Genomic DNA, 20,261 nt, shown 5'->3' on the forward strand with positions numbered 1-20,261 from the left:
TAATTATGTTGCTTAGTGCCCATTGTTATGTTGGAAGATTTTTCTTTATTATAAAAGCTGCCGCTCCAGAAAGTGATAACAATTTTTGTGTATCAAAAACTTCATACGTAGTGCTAATTTTCTGATTTTATGTATCTGTCTGTTTTCTAGAGTTGCATAAGAATGTTCCCTCGGTCTGGATGCACTACCTCATGACAGTGTTGGTCACATCACGAGAAAGTTGTCTTTGTGTGGAGTAAAAATTGTAATTGGATCCTTCTATCAACCATCATTCCCAACTCCTGATATCCGAAAACCTTAGATGTAATCTCAGTTCACTTATACTTAAGTTCCCCAGTCATACCGTAATAATCAGAGGAGATTTTAATCACCCAGCAATCAATTGGGAAAACAACAGTTTTGTTAGTGGCTGGTGTGACAAGACATCTTGTGAAACATTACTAAATGCCCTCTCTGAAAACTACCTAGAGCAAACGGTTCAGAACTCCACTCATGATGAAAATATTTTAGATCTAATGGCAGCAAACAGACCTGACTTCTTTGAGGATGTCCTCATCAAAACTGGTAACAGTGACCATGACACAATTAAGGCAACAATGATTACCAAAGTACAAAGGGCAACTAAAACAAATAGAAAGACATATTTGTTCAATAACCTACATAAAAAAGCAATAGTGTCATATTTCAGTGAGAAACTTGAAACTTTTAGCTCAGGGCAAAAGTATGTGGAGGACCTAGGGCTCAAGTTTAAAACAATAGATGGCCATGCACTGAATAGATGTGTACCTAGCAGAACAATTCATAATGAGATGGACTCTCCATCATCACCTTAAAGAACCTTCTAAAGAAACAGAGACAACTGTATAATAGGCATAAAAAAGCATAGGGCTATTAATAAAGAGATCCTGACTGAAACATGTTTGGCTGTCAAGCAAACAGTGCATGAAGCCTTCAGTTAGTACCGTAGGAGAATTTTGTCAAATGATCTTTCACACAATCCAAAGAAATTCTGGCCATATGTAGTAAATGCTGTTTGTGGCACCAAAGTTAGTGTCCAGTCACTCATGGATGAGGTAGGAACTGAAATTGAGGGTAGGAAAACATAAGCAGAAAAGCTTAACTCTTTTTTCTATTTTACAAAGGAAAACCCAGGAGAACAGCCCCAATTTAATTCTTGTGCCACTGAAAAGATAAGTGAGATAGATATTTGAGTCAGTAGTGTTAGGAAACAGTTGAAATTATTAAAATTGAACAAATCTCCAGGGCCAACTGGAATCCCTATCAGGTGCTATATTGAATTTGCAGCTGAGTTAAGTCTTCTTTTAAATAAAATCTATGGTAGATCTCTCAAACAAAAAACTGTGCCCAGTAGTTTGAAGAAAGGATAGGTCATATCTGTTTACAAGGAGGGTGGTAGAAGTGATTGAGAAAACTACCATCTAATATCCTATAATAAATTTGTTGTACAATCTTAGAACATACTGTGAGCTCAAATAGAGTGATCTCCTCCATGTCAACCAGCACGGTTTAAGAAAACATCAGTCATTTGAAACAAAACTCGCACTTTTCTCACATGGCATACTGATAGTTTTGGATCAAGGCAGTCTTTTATGATTTCCGCAAAGCATTTGACTCAGTATCATGTGCACACAAAGAATAAAGCAGTGCAATTGCCTAAGAAGCAAATGTTATTGTCACAGACGCAAATGACTCCAAATTCGAAAAACTAGTTTTCCTGTTGTATGTGCTGTGCTACGGTTCCTGAGAACATTCCAGTGGCAGCTTGTGCAAAATTTTACCAATGTGCTACAATATGGTGGCCTAAACCCTTTGGACTTACAGAGGTACTAATCATAACTAAATTGAATATAATAATTTGGTGTGTATTAATTGAACTGTTTAAATATATTTAATTTTTTTAACTGATTGTTTAACATTATCAGAATAAAAAAAATTATGGCAGCAGTGGTAATCAAAGCTATGCCCACAACTTGCCAGTCAGTATGTTTCACCATTGGGCTACCATGCCTATATGTGAACTCTGCTCAGAATCCCCCTTTTCCTATTGCTCACTCAGGTGAAACATTCAAGGAACTTGAAAGGGATATATACATGCTTCTCCTCACATACTTTGAGCCAAACTACTGAGCCTCATGCCACAGCCTCCTATTGTTAGATTTACATTTGTAGTCGATCTACCTAACCCTTTACATCTCACTTTCTCCTTCAAGGTGGTGCTGGAAAAAGGCCTGTGTAGCATACCATCTCCAGAAGACACTTTCATATTCAATTTCTTTGTACACTCACTCTTATTTACCATCATCTATAGTCTTCTGACTTGCAAGGGTAGTAATCATAACTAAATTTAATATATTAATTCTACATACATAAATTGAATTGTTTAAATATATTTAAATTTTGTAATGCATTGTTTAACATTATGAGGCATAAAATAAATCTTAAGAAAATCATGGTAGGAATGGGAATCGAATCAGAGCCGATGAACTGTCAATCAGTGCACTTAACCATTTGGCTGCATCCCCATTACATCACCTACCCCTAAAAAAATCCTCATACTCTACACTTGCACAGTGTATTACAAGCACTTTCAAAGAAAAATATTGACCTGGTGCTGTGGGCAATGTAGCACTCATAGTGCTGGAATAGATGATGTGATTCAGAGCATGAACAATTGAAAACAGACAGCTGTGTACCTTCTTTCAGTGATCATTTTCGTCCATTTTATTTGTGTAGCAGCATGCATTCAAAGAGAAATTTCCTAGTTTTAGTATGTATTCTGGCTTGCATTTAAAGAGAAACAGTGTTATTTAGTGTGCATTCTGACTTGTATTCAAAGAGAAAGGGCATAATTTTAGTGAGATATTTATCATGTGCTGTAGCACATTGGCACATGATAACCGACTGCCAGCGGAATACTCTATGGTACAAACTTAAAGAGTGTGTATATCTCGCATTTCTACAAAAGTACTGTGGCCAACACATTCCTGATGAACTGATAATAAGGAAAAAATATGCAGCACTATTTAACCACCACATATCAATATTGGTTGATGAAACAAGGGATGTAGCTGGATGTTTCATTGGCAATCTCATTGTTGAAAACTCAATGGAGAAGAACCATCAAAGCCATTATTGATTTCCTGCAAAATATTGGAAAGCACAAATCACTTGACAGTAGTTAGTTTTATGAGTTACAATCTATGCTGTGGCCTGAGGGAATTCAAGAAGAACAAGTTCTTGTTATGTATTCAGATGGTGCAGTCACCATGCTGAAAGTAGCAACTGCCCTAAGATGTATTCTATCCTCATTTGATCCACTTCACTTGTTTTCCCAATGCACCGAACATATCACTGAGGTGTGTGTGGCAGTTATCCAGAAGTAAATAAAATGATTCCATACACCAAGAAAGTGTTTGACAAAGCCCCAAACCATGCTCCATTCTTAGAGAACTGCTGCCAAAAGTAGCGTTGCCACCTGAGCTTGTCCAAACAAGGTGGGATACATAGGTTGTAGCTGTCAGTTTCATAATGAACATTTTGAAACTGTGTAATCTGTGATTGATTAATTTCCAAGAGACTCTTCTATTTCAGTACTGAACCTAAAATCAACATTAGGAGTGATATTGACCATCCTCAGTGTGGGAACAGAAAATGCTTCAGTGAACACATCTCCAGGAATGCTTCATTTCCCAAATTTGCAACATCAATTTCTTGTGATTTGAAGACATCATTTTCCTCTGACAAAACATTTCTTCTAATCAGCAAAATTCAGTGACTGCAGGGAATTTGGAGAGGTACTGTACCTGGCTGTTCATTGTGTTTCAGAACTAAAGGTAAGGTACAGTATCATAGTACAGTGAGGAAGGCGGTTTTAGTACACAGATGTGATTGTAAATGATCTTCATTTATTAGTTCAGTATAGACTACACAATAAAAATGAAGTACTGATCCTGTAATGAGGAGGTACTGAATAGAATTGGGAAGAAAAGAAATTTCTGGCACAAGCTTACAAAAAGAAGGGATTGGTCGATAGGGCATATCCTGAGACATCAAGAAACCATCAATTTGGTATGGAAAGAAATTTTGGGAGGCAAAAATTTGAAAGGGGACCAATGCTTGAACTCAGGAAGCAGATTCAAATGGATGTAGGTTGCAGTAATTGTTCGGAGATGAAGAGGCTAGCACAGGATAGACTAGCTTGGAGAGTTGCATCAAACCAGTCTTCGGACTGAAGGCCACAACAACAACAATGTAAAATGTACCTTCTTAATGAACTTTTCATATTTCTGGTAATTTTAAGTGCATATTAAGATAACACAGTAAGCTATGATGTAATGCAGGAATGTACTTCAAATAAAATTGTTTTATGTTAAATGTCTTATTAAATATTTTTGTGCAGTTACATATTTTCTTACATATTTCAACAATTTTCCTTGTATAAATGTATATACATTTTGCATGTTGATATTACATAAAAATCCGGGCTCTAATTATCAAGGAGTTGAAATACATTTGCCTTTTGGATTTTATTCATTTCATGACAACTAGTACTTCACATTGACATTGCTTTAATTTTTGTGCATAGTATTTGATCCGTGCCTTTTTGACAACACAGTAAGAAATTTGCAAAACTGCTAGTAGTCCCCCCAAGTCTTGGTTACAACTATCTCACTGCATTAAATTAAGTTCTTTTTGGATTAAAGGTTTCACATGCTGATTTAGCATTTCTTGACACTTCAGAAAAACAAACTTTTCTACGACTGACTCATTTCAGAAAGATATTTAATGTGGTTTATCACTCAAACTGCATACTTTGAAGTCATTTCAGTGACTGTTCCACACCCTGTGGCACCTGGATCCTTCCCACCAATACCATCTTTTCTGAATTGGGCAGGTGCGAACTCTACCTGCAATATATCCTATATTTCCTAAACCTCCAGGCCTCAAACTTCATTCGTTATTCACTGTCCTTACCCATCTAGCTCCTCCCTGTTCCCATTCCAGTACTTCACAGCCCTCTATTCCACCACTTCTCTCCTTTTCCGCTACCCCCCCCCCTCCCCTCCCCCACCCTCCATCTAATATATCGACTGCACCCAGCTGCCCACCCTCTCTCCACCTTGTACCTGCATGCTCCCGCAGCAATGCTTTACCATCCCCCATCCTTACCCTGAGCATCTCCGCTATATGATGAGTAGCATCTAACCTTCTCGTAATACCGTTACATTCCATCCTCGTTTTTCCATTGTTTCATTACATAATGTGCAATGATGAACCATCTTTTCTCTTGTTCTGTGCAAGGTTTCACACTTCTCTCTGATGGTATCGAATACTGTAAAGATGTGCTCAATAAGCTCAGGCACTCTTCCTACTGATGTTGAGTACATACAGAACTCTTTATAACACCAGATGAAGAATTCAAGAGGGGGGGGGGGGGGGGGAGATCAGGACAGTGCACAGGCCAAGGGCTTGGCATCCCCTTCCAATTGCTCTCTGCCTGCAGTTGTCTGTGAAATATGCCCTGGCCCGATAATCAAAGTGCACTGGAGCACCATCCTTCAGAAACCACAAACTAGTGAACATTTGCATGGGAACATCCATCAGAAGTTCAGGTAAGCAGTGTCCAGAAAGTTCAGATACTATGCACCATTCAAGTGATCTGATAATACATGGTGTTTAATAAGGTGATGTCCAAGAATTTCAGCTGAAAATGTTCCCTGAGAAACTCACCTTTTACATTTTAATACAGGTAATGCATGTATTTTCAACAGCCCAGTACTGGCTGTTGGAAATTTCTTCTACATTTGCAGTTACATCAAAACTTCGAAAATTTCCTTCTCTACAATATCCCAAATTTATAAAATGTAATTCTATTACACCCTTTATTCAGTGTGTGACACCTCACTGATGTGTCCTGTGCTGTGAACAGAAGCAAACTGAGCAGTCACCATGTTGATTTCAGTGTTTATGAAGCTAACACAGCATATTTGGTGGTTTTTGTATTTGCAGTTGCATATTACAAAAATATACAGGTTTAGTGATACATCAAATTAGAGTAAAGTTCCCAAGACACGTCACTTTTAGTACAGTTTTTTGTGCTAAACACACATGAAGTGCTACACTGGTGTATAAAACCAGAATTCTTCTAGGCACAAGGTACTTTGATCTCAAATTTTGGTCTCTCTCTCTTGGTTTTCACTGCAGTGTTCCTGATCCACTGTACAGGAAAAGTAGATACATTTTGTTATACAGATATTTTTAGGAAATAATTAAATTTCTGATCAACTATTCATCCTTTGTTAACTTTTTCCCATCCATCATCCTCTCTGAAAACGAAAACCCTACTAAAAGAAAAACTGCCAGGAGGACTTCTCTTCAGATGCATGACAAGGGGTGGATAACAAATGACCTGAAGCTAGACTGATTGAAGGTTGTTTGGAATAGAATACCAGGTTATTTGCTTACGAAAAGGAAAATGTGGTGCTGGACTCTTTCAGGGGATGCCTCACCGAGGAAGTTAAGGATCTGATAGTAAAAAGAACAACACAACCTGATGATAATTCTGGCAGCATTACCTCACCACTTCAAGTAATGGATTCTGTTATGCACAGCCCTTTAGGCTCAACTACAACAGCTTTATAATGAACAGCTTCCTCAAGGACGCCATGCCCTCTGTCCAGGCAAGAAGTTACAGTAACCCTCCGTATTCATGCTGGGCCAGTGGATCGTTACTGCCTGGGACAAAATCTCAAGTGAATCTATCATAAAATGATTCAAAAAGTGCTGCATATACAATGCTTTTAATGACTTAAAAGGTGAGACAATGTGAGAGAAGTGTCAGGAAGGAAGAGACGCCAGTAGCCTTACAAATGAAGATAGTGAGACCTGATGGTGATGGTGATAGTTAAAAATAATGATACCACAACAACTGACTTAGATAGTAAGCAAATAAGGAAGTGAAGATAATAATTAATGTAAAATATTTCTTTTGTTTATTTTAAAAAATGGTTCAAATGGCTCTAAGCACTATTGGACTTGACATCTGAGGTCATCAGTCCCCTAGACTTAGTACTACTTAAACCTAACTAACATAAGGACATCACACACATCCATGCCCGAGGCAGCATTCGAACCTGCGACTGTAGCAGTAGCGTGGTTCCGGGCTGAAGTGCCTAGATCCGCTCGGCCACAGCGGCCGGCTTTCGTTTATTTTATTTCCCCTTATATTATCATTATCAAAATCTACACAGACAATAAATGGTACAAGTTTACGAGTTTTGATTTTGAAATGGCATAATGCTAACTTATTTAGGTAGAGACTTTATACTGATAAAACTGTTTGTAATTTTGATCATCCAGAATGTGTTATTTAAAGAAGGAGGGGGAAGGGGGAGGGGGGTGTTCTCGTCTTATATTTAGAGCTGTCTAACACTTTGATATCTGGAGCTCAGGGTCTACTGGTTAGTGCTACTGCTACTAGATCACAAGGTCCTGGGTTCAATTAGTGGTCGGGTCAGAGATTATCTTCACTTGGAGCATGGGCGTTTGTTTTGTCCTGTTTCATTTCATCTTCATCAATGAGCAAGTTGTTGAAGAAGCATCAAATAAATAATTTGCATCATGCAGCCAAACAATCCCAGACAGGGTTCTTTACCAATTATGCCACACGATCATTCCATTTCTACTCTGGTAAGTATGGTGTATCAAAATGGACAAATCAAGATATACCTTAATGGTAGGTAAAACTTCTACATAATACGAATAACTACTCAAAATTAGAAACAATAGGATGGATGTGTCGAATGTGTAAGGCTTGAGGCATCTTACGTTAAATGAAGTATCAAAAAACATTGCAGGGAAGAGAGTTCTAAATATGTATGTGTCCTAATATGAATCATATTTGAAAAGTAAAAAGGGTGACTATCAATTTGAAATTAACAAGGTTAATGTGGATTTTGAGTCAACACAAATTTTTTACCAGATAATGAGATGTATTACATTGTAATGCAATTGCAATTGAGTCATCAGTTCTTCACCCAACAATTCAGCAGTTGTTACAATGAAGTTGAGGATTTTAATTAATTTTTTTTAGATGTGAGAGTTAAAAACTTCTGAAAATACCAGAATCAATTTTCTAATGTTTAATTGTAACTTGAAAGTCAAAGTTACAATTAAACATTAGAAAATTATTGACAATACTATTTCACTGATCATGTGTCTGCCCCCAGGAGCTGAGTGGTCAGCGTGACAGAATGTCAATCCTAAGGGTCCGGGTTCAATTCCAAGCTGGGTCGGAGATTTTCTCCATTCAGGGACTGGGTGTTGTGTTGTCCTAATCATCATTATTTCATCCCCATCGACATGTAAGTCACCGAAGTGGCGTCAAATCGAAAGACTGCACCCGGCGAACGGTCTACCCAACAGGATGCCCTAGTCACAGGACATCTATTTTTACTGATCATATATGTAGCAGCTGAAACAGAATTAATGAAATACAATGTGGTTAGTATTATATGTGGATAATACCACTGCCTAAATGGTTATGGAACCGGAAGTTTAACATAAACAATGGTATCAATAAACTTGTGTTTCTACAAATGAAACACAGGGAAAACTTATGTTGTAGAGAGGAGAGAAAGCACCGGTGTGTGGTAAAAAGAAAACGCATTCAAAATAACATGTGTATTATTCATCTTCTTGGTTGTGGGTTTATCCACTGCGGAACGCTATGTCTGCATGGTGAGCGACTCCCTTTACTCATTCAGTTGTTCCTACCACTTGGTGAAATAAGCAGCACAGATCAGTGAACAATGTTTAAATTAAAAAATTAGAATACATGGTAGGATATGTAACCCTTTAATGCATGGAGAAAAAGTAATGTTGATGCTGCTAATGATGAATGCTCACAGTGACTACACTGCAGCTTTTCTTTTTATCTACCCTTTTGTCTGATAAACAGCAAGAGCTTCCCATACACTTAAGTACCTGCTATACATATTGTCCCTCTGTTAATACTAAAAAATCATCAGCCCCTGAAATACTAACCACGTAGTGAATGAAGATAACTACTCTTCATGTAGTTCAGGCATTCAGTGATACAAGGCTACACTTGATATGAACTGAAGCATGGTAATTTAGTTTATAAACATTTGTTTTCCTTATTAGAGGATGAATGCACTCACTGCTACACACCCTCTCCTCCTCCCTGCACACACACGGAAATCAGAACTTCACTAAGTGCTAATGATTAGCTTTGCCTATTCCACCATTCCTCTCCTCTTATTGACACATAGAAAACAGGAAAAATAATCTTTTTGGGGTGTCTACTATATTGGAATAAAAAGAAGTAGATAAAAATGTAAAGTACTTTTATTTGACATTTTAAATATATATAAGAACAGTTTTTGCAGTATACAGCTCTGCTATAATTTACATAAAACATGTCTTTTAATGTAATTTTAAAACAGTACATGTAGCTGCTTAACATCATCACTTCAATGAAGCACATAAAATACATTACCTTCAATACTATTTTTCTCCCTGAACACATGGACGGGTTAGTTTCTACTGTTTCTACATCTACAGACGCAAACAGTTTTCAAGTAATACATATTCAACAAATAAAAATAGCAATGTGCAAACTATTCTCAACTCCTCTTCTCTTTTGGTAAAAGGAACGAAAGACTGTACCTAAGTAGATGAGTAATAGATTATGTGTGTGTTCTAAATGACAAACTATACAAAATCATAAAATAAAAATATCTGAAAACAATGACACACACAACAAAACTATTAATTTTTTTCAATATCAGTAGATGAGCAACACACAAAACACTGCAACATCTTTTGTGCATAAAAATAAAATGCAGCAACAGTATGATGAAAGACACTACAAGTTATACTTTTCTTAAAAAACTTCATTTTAATCTTACAAAAAACCTAGAAATGAATATCACAGCGATGGAATGTTTCAATTGATGGCATGTATCACATCACAAATTTGATACAAACTAGTGGGAAAATGATCCCTTTTATGAAATTATTAACTCTCGTTATAAGTGATAAACATATGTGAACAAGCAGAAAGCCATGTCATATAGTAATACATAGTCAGAGATCTTATGAATGAATACTTTATAATTTTATTTTCATATGAACACATTTGCTTATGTGCAACTTAAATGTCACACAATGTGCATGAACATCTTGTGTGATTAGAAATCAAAAGATATACATGTGCCACTACAATTTCATGTCAAGAATGGGTCAGACTCAGACACACCTTTTTTTCAACAAGGAAGTGTTAAAAAGTAGGCTGTAAGAGCAATTTCACAAAAGAACAATTTTAATATCACAACTGTAAACATTATTGTTCACTGCAAGGTAAGTACATTACAGTTAAAGAATGTTTCACTCTGCAGTGGAGTATGTGCCGTAATGATACTATCTACAGAGATTAAAACTGTGTACCAGACCAGGACTAGATCTATTTTCACCTTTCACAGGCAAATTTCTACCAACTGAACAAACTTTACATATCTGGATTCCTGGCTCAGGTCATAGTTTTAATTTTTTTAGGAGTTACTAAAAGGTTAAATGTCAGTGACATGGAAAGACCATTTTCTTTTAGAAGGTGCACACAACCACAGCTTTTAACTCTGACAAATTTATGCACACATCAAATAACAGAAAACAAAACTTACCTTAGACACTAGTGTAATGGGGGGAGAAAAAAAAACATTATATCTTCAATTTAAAATAATGTGGCAGTATATGAACAAAATAAAAAGGGAATGAAACCAGAGACACACTTCATGTCATATTCCGTCCCCTACAATACACTTGCAAATAACTTATCTTGCTTTTAAAGTACTGAGATTCTCAGACCATTCTGAACAATGTCAGGCATTTGGATGTTTGTCCACAAGCACTGTTGCTAACAAGCACCAAACATTCTCGAAATGTTTTCTTGTTTTAAAACAGGTCAAGTGTAACTTTGCTCAAATTAACAATCAAAATGGTTTGTATGAGCAATAAAAACAGACGAAAACAAGAAATTCTGAAATTACAGATACTTCATACTTCAGTACACCCAGTTTACTGGTACCCACTGATGTTCTGTGCTCAGGACTTCCAGTGCTTCAATAACCTTTCGGAATGTACCATCAAAGTCTTCATTTATAATGGTAAGATCAATATATTTCTCGTAAGTTCTTTGAAGACGGGCACTTTCCTCCAGAGTCTGACGCAGGTCCTCTTCCTTAAAAGAAACAAACACAATCAGAAAGCTACAATTTTATACTCTTTACTGTAGCTAACAATAATTATATTAATCTCAGGATAAGACAAATTACATAAATAACATGAGGGATACTTACCTCATAAAGTGAAGCTAACGATTCTAAAGTTCTTGCTCTTCGAGAACTGTACCTAATGGAACTTGCCCGATCAAACTGAACATGCAACATAAATATGAAACAAAAATATTCAACAAACATTTAAAATAAAAATGCCATACTTTACAAATACTGCTAAATAATAAAATGCATGTTGCACACATCTCTCATGCCAATATCATTGACATCTATTCAGCACTGCTCATTCCACAAGCAGGTACAATTAGACATTTCTATATGTAAAACATAATTCAATCCTTTTTGAAGTTGGGGATTAATGATAAAATATCATAAATCACTATCAAGTAAATGCTACAAACAGAAGCAAAATTTCACTGCAGCAGCAAATCATTCATAAAAATAGGATCTAAAGGGAATTGATTTTGAAGTTACTGAGATCCTGACACAATAGAAAGAGGTTTGTAGAATATATCTAACCAATATTAAAATGTATCTAAAAACAAAGATGATGAGACTTACCAAAAAAAAAGTGCTGGCAGGTCGATAGACACACAAACAAACACAAATATACACACAAAATTCAAGCTTTCGCAACAAACAGTTGCTTCATCAGGAAAGAGGGAAGGAGAGGGAAAGACGAAAGGATGTGGGTTTTAAGGGAGAGGGTAAGGAGTCATTCCAATCCCGGGAGCGGAAAGACTTACCTTAGGGGGAAAAAAGGACAGGTATACACTCGCACACACATGCACCTATCCATCCGCACGTACACAGACACAAGCAGACATTTGGCAATATTAAAATCGTATGTTTTAGATGTCATATGAGGCCAAAACAAATATTGACACTTTCTATCTTTATGTAGAACAAAGGTATGGAATTTTCAGTAGCTATTATCATCAAAGCCAAAATATTTCACTTGTATAACATGCCACAAAATTTAATCCCATAAGCAAATCATGATAAATCTACAACAAAAACAACAAACAAGTCAGTCTGTTTAAAATTTAACATGCAATGATAATGGAAATAAGTTAACCTGACCTTACCTATTAATGAGATGACACCATTTGATTATTCTGAAATATGTGTTAACTTATCAATGAAGTAGTGAAAGTTGTATAGGTGGAAAGGAGTTTGAGAATATGATAGGCATTCAACTATGTGAGCATGGAAACCTATCTGATAATACATCGAGGTCATTTCTATAGCAATACTCCTCTCTTCTTAACTGTAATTTCTATGCATCAATTGGAACTACACCAATCAACATTGCCATAAGATTTGCAATAGTCATTACATACTTGAAATTGCCATCATGTTGATAGTGGCACAAGTGCTATTGTTTTGAATTTTTGCAGTCACAAATCAAGAAAATCTTTTTTCTTGCCCAAACTACTTTGGCTCAGTCCCATAGTGACTATCTCTCCACTCATTTAAGATGGTTTGTCACAGTTTGTGTAAGACCTTTGACCCAGTGTCAGAACTTTATCCTGCAATATATATATATATCTTCATGAAATGTGAAACAAATCCTAATTGTTTATAATGTTCAGTCACCAGTTATTGAGACTACTGGTGTTGTCTGTGGGCAGCCTAAAATACTTGGTCAATGATGGAAGTTGACATGGATGTTAAATAATTTACCATATGGAGTACAAAATGGTCCAGGAATATGATGAAAATGGAAATTAATAGTGGCGATACATGTGCCATGATAGATAATACAGATATTGGTCAAATAAGTGATATACACTACTGGCCATTAAAATTGCTACACCAAGAAGAAATGCAGATGATAAACGGGTATTCATTGGACAAAGATATTGTACTAGAACTGACGTGTGATTACATTTTCACGCAGTTTGGGTGCATAGATCCTGAGAAATCAGTACCAAGAGCAACCCTCTGGCCATAACAACGGCCTTGATACACCTGAGCATTGAGTCAAATAGAGCTTGGATGGCGTGTACAGGTACAGCTGCCCATGCAGCTTCAACACGATACCACAGTTCATCAAGAGTAGTGACTGGTGTATTGTGACGAGCCAGCTGCTCGGCCACCATTGACTAGACGTTTCCAACTGGTGAGAGATCTGGAGAATGTGCTGACCAGAGCAGCAGTTGAACATTTTCTGTATCCAGAAAGGCCCGTACAGGTCCTGCAATCGTCCTGCGGTCATGCATTATCCTGCTGAAATGAATGGTTTAGCAGGGATCGAATGAAGGGTAGCGCCACGGGTCGTAACACATCTGAAATGTAACGGTCACTGTTCAAAGTGCCGTCAATGCGAGCAAGAGGTGACCGAGACATGTAACCAACGGCACGCCATAACATCACGCCGGGTGATACGCCAGCACGGCGATGATGAATACACGCCTCAAATGTGCATTCACCGCGATGTTGCCAAACACAGATGCGACCATCATGATGCTATAAACAGAACCTGGATTTATCCGAAAAAAATGACGTTTTGCCATTCGTCTTTGAATACACCATCATAGGCACTCCTGTCTGTGATGCAGCGTCAAGGGCAACCGCAGCCATGGTCTCCGAGCTGATAGCCCATGCTGCTGCAAACGTCGTCGAACTGTTCATGCAGATGGTTGTTGTCTTGCAAACATCCCCATCTGTTGACTCAGGGATCGAGACGTGGCTGCATGATCCATTATAGCCATGCGGATAAGATGTCTGTCATCTCGACTGCTGGTGATACGAGGGCGTTGGGATCCAGCACAGCATTCCGTATTACCCTCCTGAACCCACCAATTCCATATTCTGTTAACAGCCATTGGATCTTGACCAACGCGAGCAGCAAAGTCACGATACGATAAACCGCAATCGTGATAGGCTACAATCCGACCTTTATCAAAGTCGGAAACATGATGGTACGCATTCTCCTCCTTACACGAGGCATCACAATGTTTAACCAGGTAATGCCGGTCAACTGCTGTTTGTGTATGAGAAATTGGTTGGAATCTTTCATCATGTCAGCATGTTGTAGGTGTCGCCACCGGCGCCAACCTCGTGTGAATGCTCTGAAAAGCTAATCATTTGCATATCACAGCATCTTCTTCCTGTCGGTTAAATTTCACGTCTGTAGCACATCATCTTCGTGGTGTAGCAATATTAATGGCCAGTTGTGTATATTGAGTAGCGAGAACATTGCTTCCTGTTCTGACAGAGAAGATAAATTTTAGGGCATCTTTCCTTGGAGGAAAATAGCAACTAATAATCAAATGTAATAAAGAAACACTTAACATATTTAAATTTATGGCATCCTATTCAAACATCGACATTCAGTTACTAGATTACTTCCTGGTCAACCATGTTCAAACACTACCAAACTAATAGGCTCTATGGTTAAAATGAATATTAGGTTGGTCCATAAGTTTATTGCCTATTTTTTATGTCAGTATTCCAGTTGCTTTGGGTTTATGTATTGATTGTATTTTTTTTACTTGTAGTTCACTGTTTCTATTTGAGTTTACATACTATAATGGAGCTGTTGATGTTAGAAAATGCAATGCTAAGTGAAGAAACTGGAACATTGACAACACATTCTTCTGCTGGATTCAATAGAAGAATAACAGCAATGGAGGCAGCCAGAAACATTTGTGCCATGTACAGGGACAATACCATTGGACAGAGTATGAAAAGAAAATGGTTTTCCTGTTTTAAGGAGGATCCTTTTGACGTTACTGGCTCACCCTTACTGGTGATGGGAAATTGTGTCTATATGCTAACATAGGGGAAATAAATGACTGGTTGAGCAACTCCCTATACAAATATCTACACGCATCCACAAAAGATAATGTTATACATATGGTGGAACTGCGACAGTGTGGTGTACTTCGAATTACTTCCCTGAGGTGTAACCATCACTGCTGAGGTGTCTTGCAGATGCAATCCAAGTACAACAACCAGAAAGACTGCGTGAAGTGATTGCCTGCCTGCACTCTGTTAGAGTGACAAAAACACTGCAAGAGTTGGGTAAGGGACTCATTCTACCGCCTCCCCCCCCCCTTCCTTGTCCCCTCAGATTTTCATCTTTTCCGCTCTCTATTGTACAACTTTCAAGAAATTTCCTTTCTGGATGAAAATGCACTTTCAACATGGCTTGAGGAGTTCTTCAGCTCAAACTGTGCGAGTTCTACTCACATGGAATCAAAAGGTTGCCCAGCATTGGCAGATTGTTGTAAATAGTGATGGAGGATATATTATTGATGACTAAAGTCTCTGTTTTGTGTAATGATCTGTTTTAGGAAGCATATGGAAAAACTCTATAAACTTATGCACCAACTGAATACTTACAAAATAAGTATGTTATATTCACACTGAAAAGCAATTAAAATTGAGGCCAAAAAGTTTCATATGCTCAGCAAAGAGAGTTGGGCCTACATGATTCAATCACTTTCATAAATCCAACGACAAAATAATGTCACTGACAACAGTCTTGATGTTCACAGTAACAGCAACAATGCAGTAGTTACTGCACATTTTTGCTCATTGCCGCTGATTCTGCTTAATGTCCCACTGCAACTGATAGCAGTGATCTCTCTTCATAATATAAACATAGTGTTTCTATACTACTGTAAATTATGCAGGATTAAATTTTGTATGTCCTGTTCCAAAGAGCTGTTCCTTGTCATTGAAATCATACGGACTGGATTTATCTCCTTTTTTTTTAAATACTGGATATCTTATTCCTTATGTCTAGAATTTTGTCCATGACCCATATTTGAATTAGAGGTTTGCGGTGAATTATAAATCTTGGGTTTTTCTGCCTTTTTCCCCAGGTTTCTGCATTGTCTTCACCATTTGCCTAGTAACTCTTTAGTTTCCTGTGGTTTATAATACATTGCATTTGGAGTAATTACCTGACGAGGGGTGGTTATATTGCCTATGTCAGTGTTTACTGATGAGGAGTGTTTACTTGGAACATTTCCATTGGGTGAGCACAATTTTAAAGTTTGTTGATTGCATCTATGACAATCTCAGTATTTTCTTGGTTATTATGGGGAACTTTCCTGTTTTACTCTCCACATTAATCTTATGGTTTCACTATTTAAAAAGATATCTGTAAGTTTTGGCAACTGTTTTTTCTTAAAATTCTCATCTCTACTTTCTGGGGTATTTTTGAGGCAGCTTTAATATTCTAACTAACTCAAAATTAATAACTGATTAAAAGTAATCACTGTGTTTTTGGATATTGTTTAAAGGCATGTTTATTTTTATGGTTTCTGGGAGGGTAAATTGAGGAACACAATACTATAAGGAAACATGTTACCCAAGATGATTTGGAAACATTGTCAAATCTTTTTGTTACTTTACCAGAAGTTTTATTAAAAGACAAAGACGACGTGTAAAATTATAGACAGTGTTAATGTTCAAAAGATGAAGGCCTACAAGTCCAAGGCACTATGTCAGCTGAAGAATATGCGTAGTTTCTCAAACACATATGAGTGAATTTGTGATTTCCATTTTGAAAAGCCTATACAAGTTTTGTTAAAAATACATAGACTTCTGTTTATCTCAACTCTCCTTATTTATTCATCACTATTAATTTCATTTCTTACTTTTAAAGCTTTACCTATTGAATGTAACACATTGAAGTCTACAGTGTTTCCAATAGTCAAAGCACTTCTGGAAAGCAATTTTGATATGACATGTAGTTCCTCTAGTTATTCCTTTTTTTTACCACTTTAGTAGTGGAAAGATCTTACAGGGGGCCATGTCTGCTGAACACAGAGGCCAAGGCATTGCAAGTGTGTTGTTTATGACAAAACATTTACCTCAAATTTAGACTGCTTCATCTGAATAGCATACAACTTCCTGGTACTGCCCAAAAGTGACCACACTATGTGGTGCCAAAAATGTGATACACTAAGCCACTAAAATGAAAGAAAACAGTGAGCAGAATTTCCACATTCAAATGAACTTAGCTAACTTTTTTTTATTATTGGTTCTCCAGGAAGCTTCCTTTAAACTTGAAATCAATATACCGAATCATCATTTATAGCACCATGAACTTCATTCAGCAACACCTGAGCAATGCTGATTAGACAGGGCATTTGGTCAAAATTCAAGAATGTTGGAACAAATTGTGTTGTAATATATTTCATACCCACAAAATATGAAATACAGTGCTTGGCATTAGCCAAATGGTATGCCTACACCACCAATCACGTCTCTTATGGTGATCTGGTCACAGTAAATATTTTATTCCATTTTTTATATTTTTCTATGCTGTCAATCAGCTAAGGATGCAGCAAGTGCACAGGATAGGTATGTGGCACTGATGAGCTCACTTTGGCATTGCTTTTCGCTCCCAACTGTCAGCAAAAGTCCATGCAACAACCTCCCGCCTCCTTTCTCATCCTCACCACACTAGCCATTTCAAATCCTGTCAAGCTGAACTGTCAGTGTAATGTAGTGAGCTAGGACAATAGCCATGCAGGTGTATGTGTATGTGTATTCTGTACTAGTCTGCTATGAAAAAGGACATCACTCAAAAACTTAGCAACATTTCAGTCTAGTTTTATGCCTATCAACCATTCAACACATCAAATATATGGTGGCTTGTTACCTTTACTCCTTCCATTACTTATAATCCACTGCAGACTTCCTGCTGCAACACTTATATCATTGCGTTCAGCTATAAATACGAAACATGTTCACGAATGCAAAACTTACCGTCAAACTCTTTGATGAACCTATTGTCCGACCCATACCATACAAGTGTTTCAATTGTTCCATTCCCGGAGCAGCGATGAATATGACATATGGCATGAACTCTGATGAATTATGTAATATTTTCAGTGCCTTAAACAAAAAAAGGAAAGTTAGAAATGCAATCATTAACTTGCTTAATAATAGCTTTAACCATTAACATAAGAAACTTATATTCCTTAAAATTTAATGTTCCATTATTACCAAAAATATATAGTATAAATCAAGAAATTTTTATCTCTCTTGTGTAATAACCTCGTTGGCAGGCAATGAGATAGAAAAACAAAGATGAAATACAAAATTCTTAAGAATATAGTCAGAGATGTTATGTAAAGAAGAGTCAATTGCTACAGAAGCAACATGAATAACAGAAAGCTGATATACAAAGTGAACTTATTTGGTCACTTGTTATTTACACTTCTACTGGGTGACTTTGTATTTTTCACTTCCTTCTCAGTATAGTACCAGCTTTACCTCATTAACTTTTGATAGTAAGTTGCATCCAACATATCAATGTTCATAGAGTAAGATCCTCTCCACAGCCACCTCCTGTGGTAAAACTATTTTGTGGAACATGTCACACTTAGTAGTAAATGTCAAGCTGTAGGCTATATATTTTTGTCAGCGTGGATCGGAAGAGAAGGAGCTCTGAAGGAAACAAATCAAGTACACGCTAAAGCAAAGGATTTACTTTGCTGTACACTGTGTGGAATTTGTATCCCACACTATATATTGTTTTAGTTTGTCAAAATAAAGAACTATGAGCTTATAATAGAGGGAAACTTTGTTTTTAGAACTATGAGCTTAGCTGGATATGAACCTGCATTTAACCATGGCACAAAGTATCCATAGCATGCTTGCCTCACAGGCTTGGAATACAGTAGCATACTTACTGCTGGACTGCAGTCCAGTATACACATCTTGCCCTGGCGTATGACATCTCTAATAGAATCCAACTTTGTGCCGTAAAGGTGACCATTGTGCTCTCCATATTCCAAAAATCTATGCTCCCTGATGTCCTCCTCCATAGATTCTCTGTCAATAAACCAGTAACCTTTTCCATTTTCTTCAAGAACACGAGGAGGACGAGAAGTATCTGTACAAATAAAACTCAGTTATTAACAATTTTATCCATGATGACTTTAGAACTCTGAATCAGTTTAGGGATATACAACACCCATCCAAAAAGTTTCGTGACCAGTTTTATTCCTTGCATATAAATGGTATCAATGCAGTAACCATGGTGGCAGTTTGGACTAACAACTGTAAACAATAAATGTTTATTCGATGATTCAGCGGGAGCAGGCAATGCTAACTAATAAAAGTGCAGCTGTAGTCAGACAGTGTTATCATGTTGCCAATTGCAATGGAGAAACATCCCTAAATAAAGTGTTCAAAGCATTCTCCAGAATGTTTTGAAGAAGGGGAAAGTGTATGCAATGTCTGCTCCACACATCATCATGACTCTTTAACAAAAATGATGTGTGGATCCCTGCCACGACTTTATTGAAATGAAAAATGTTGACTGTTCTTTTCTGGTGATGGCTTGGTTTCGTCAATTTGAACCTACCACAAAATGCAGAAATTCACATGAAGGATCAACACTTTAGCGACATATCTGACATTCATGCCAATGTGAGGCACGAGTTGAACAACACCCCAAAAAGGATTTTTCTGTCAATTTCACATGCTTGTATGACTGCTCTGTGCATTGTGCACAAGAGGAGAAAGACCTGAAGCACTGGAATGACATCTTAACTTTTCTCTTTATTTTATTAATCTCTTTGTGAAACTTTTGGACCTATGGGGCATACACAAAAACAACACTGCAGCAACAATACTTAATATATTTAATTATTGGAAACAATAAATAAAACAAATTAACTATTGTGTATTATGTTAATCATAACATTAAAAATGGACAAATACTTTGTTTCTAATTCCCATCAAAAATTCAAACAAGTTTGATTACTGAATGCCAGACAATAACTGGATCCCATCACTGTATTTTGTATGCAGAGCTTTTAAAGACTAAGCAATGTAGCTACAATTCCTCTCATGGAATAATAATTATTTACAGCCTAAAGCAACCAGTCTTCTCTCTTACAAATCAAATCTTTCTATTTAGGTCCAAGCACTGGTTCAGCACATCAG

The 20,261-nt window shown here is 37.0% G+C and overlaps 1 protein-coding gene across 5 annotated transcripts in view; it reads right to left on the reverse strand.

Moving 5' to 3' along the window:
* Positions 1-9,372: 9,372 nt before the first annotated feature.
* Positions 9,373-20,261, reverse strand: part of LOC126457234 (protein PALS2) — a 341,045-nt gene continuing 330,156 nt past the window's right edge. For all 5 annotated transcript variants that reach the window (XM_050093366.1, XM_050093364.1, XM_050093365.1 and 2 more), the window contains 4 exons: positions 19,001-19,203; positions 18,072-18,200; positions 11,400-11,474; positions 9,373-11,281 (listed from right to left, as the gene is read on the reverse strand). In XM_050093366.1, coding sequence (XP_049949323.1) covers positions 11,105-11,281; positions 11,400-11,474; positions 18,072-18,200; positions 19,001-19,203 — 584 coding nt within the window. In that variant the 3' untranslated portion in view covers positions 9,373-11,104. The remainder of the gene's footprint in view (positions 11,282-11,399; positions 11,475-18,071; positions 18,201-19,000; positions 19,204-20,261) is intronic.

Source organism: Schistocerca serialis, chromosome 2 (genome assembly GCF_023864345.2).
Source record: "Schistocerca serialis cubense isolate TAMUIC-IGC-003099 chromosome 2, iqSchSeri2.2, whole genome shotgun sequence".
In the NCBI taxonomy this organism is placed as follows: domain Eukaryota; kingdom Metazoa; phylum Arthropoda; class Insecta; order Orthoptera; family Acrididae; genus Schistocerca; species Schistocerca serialis.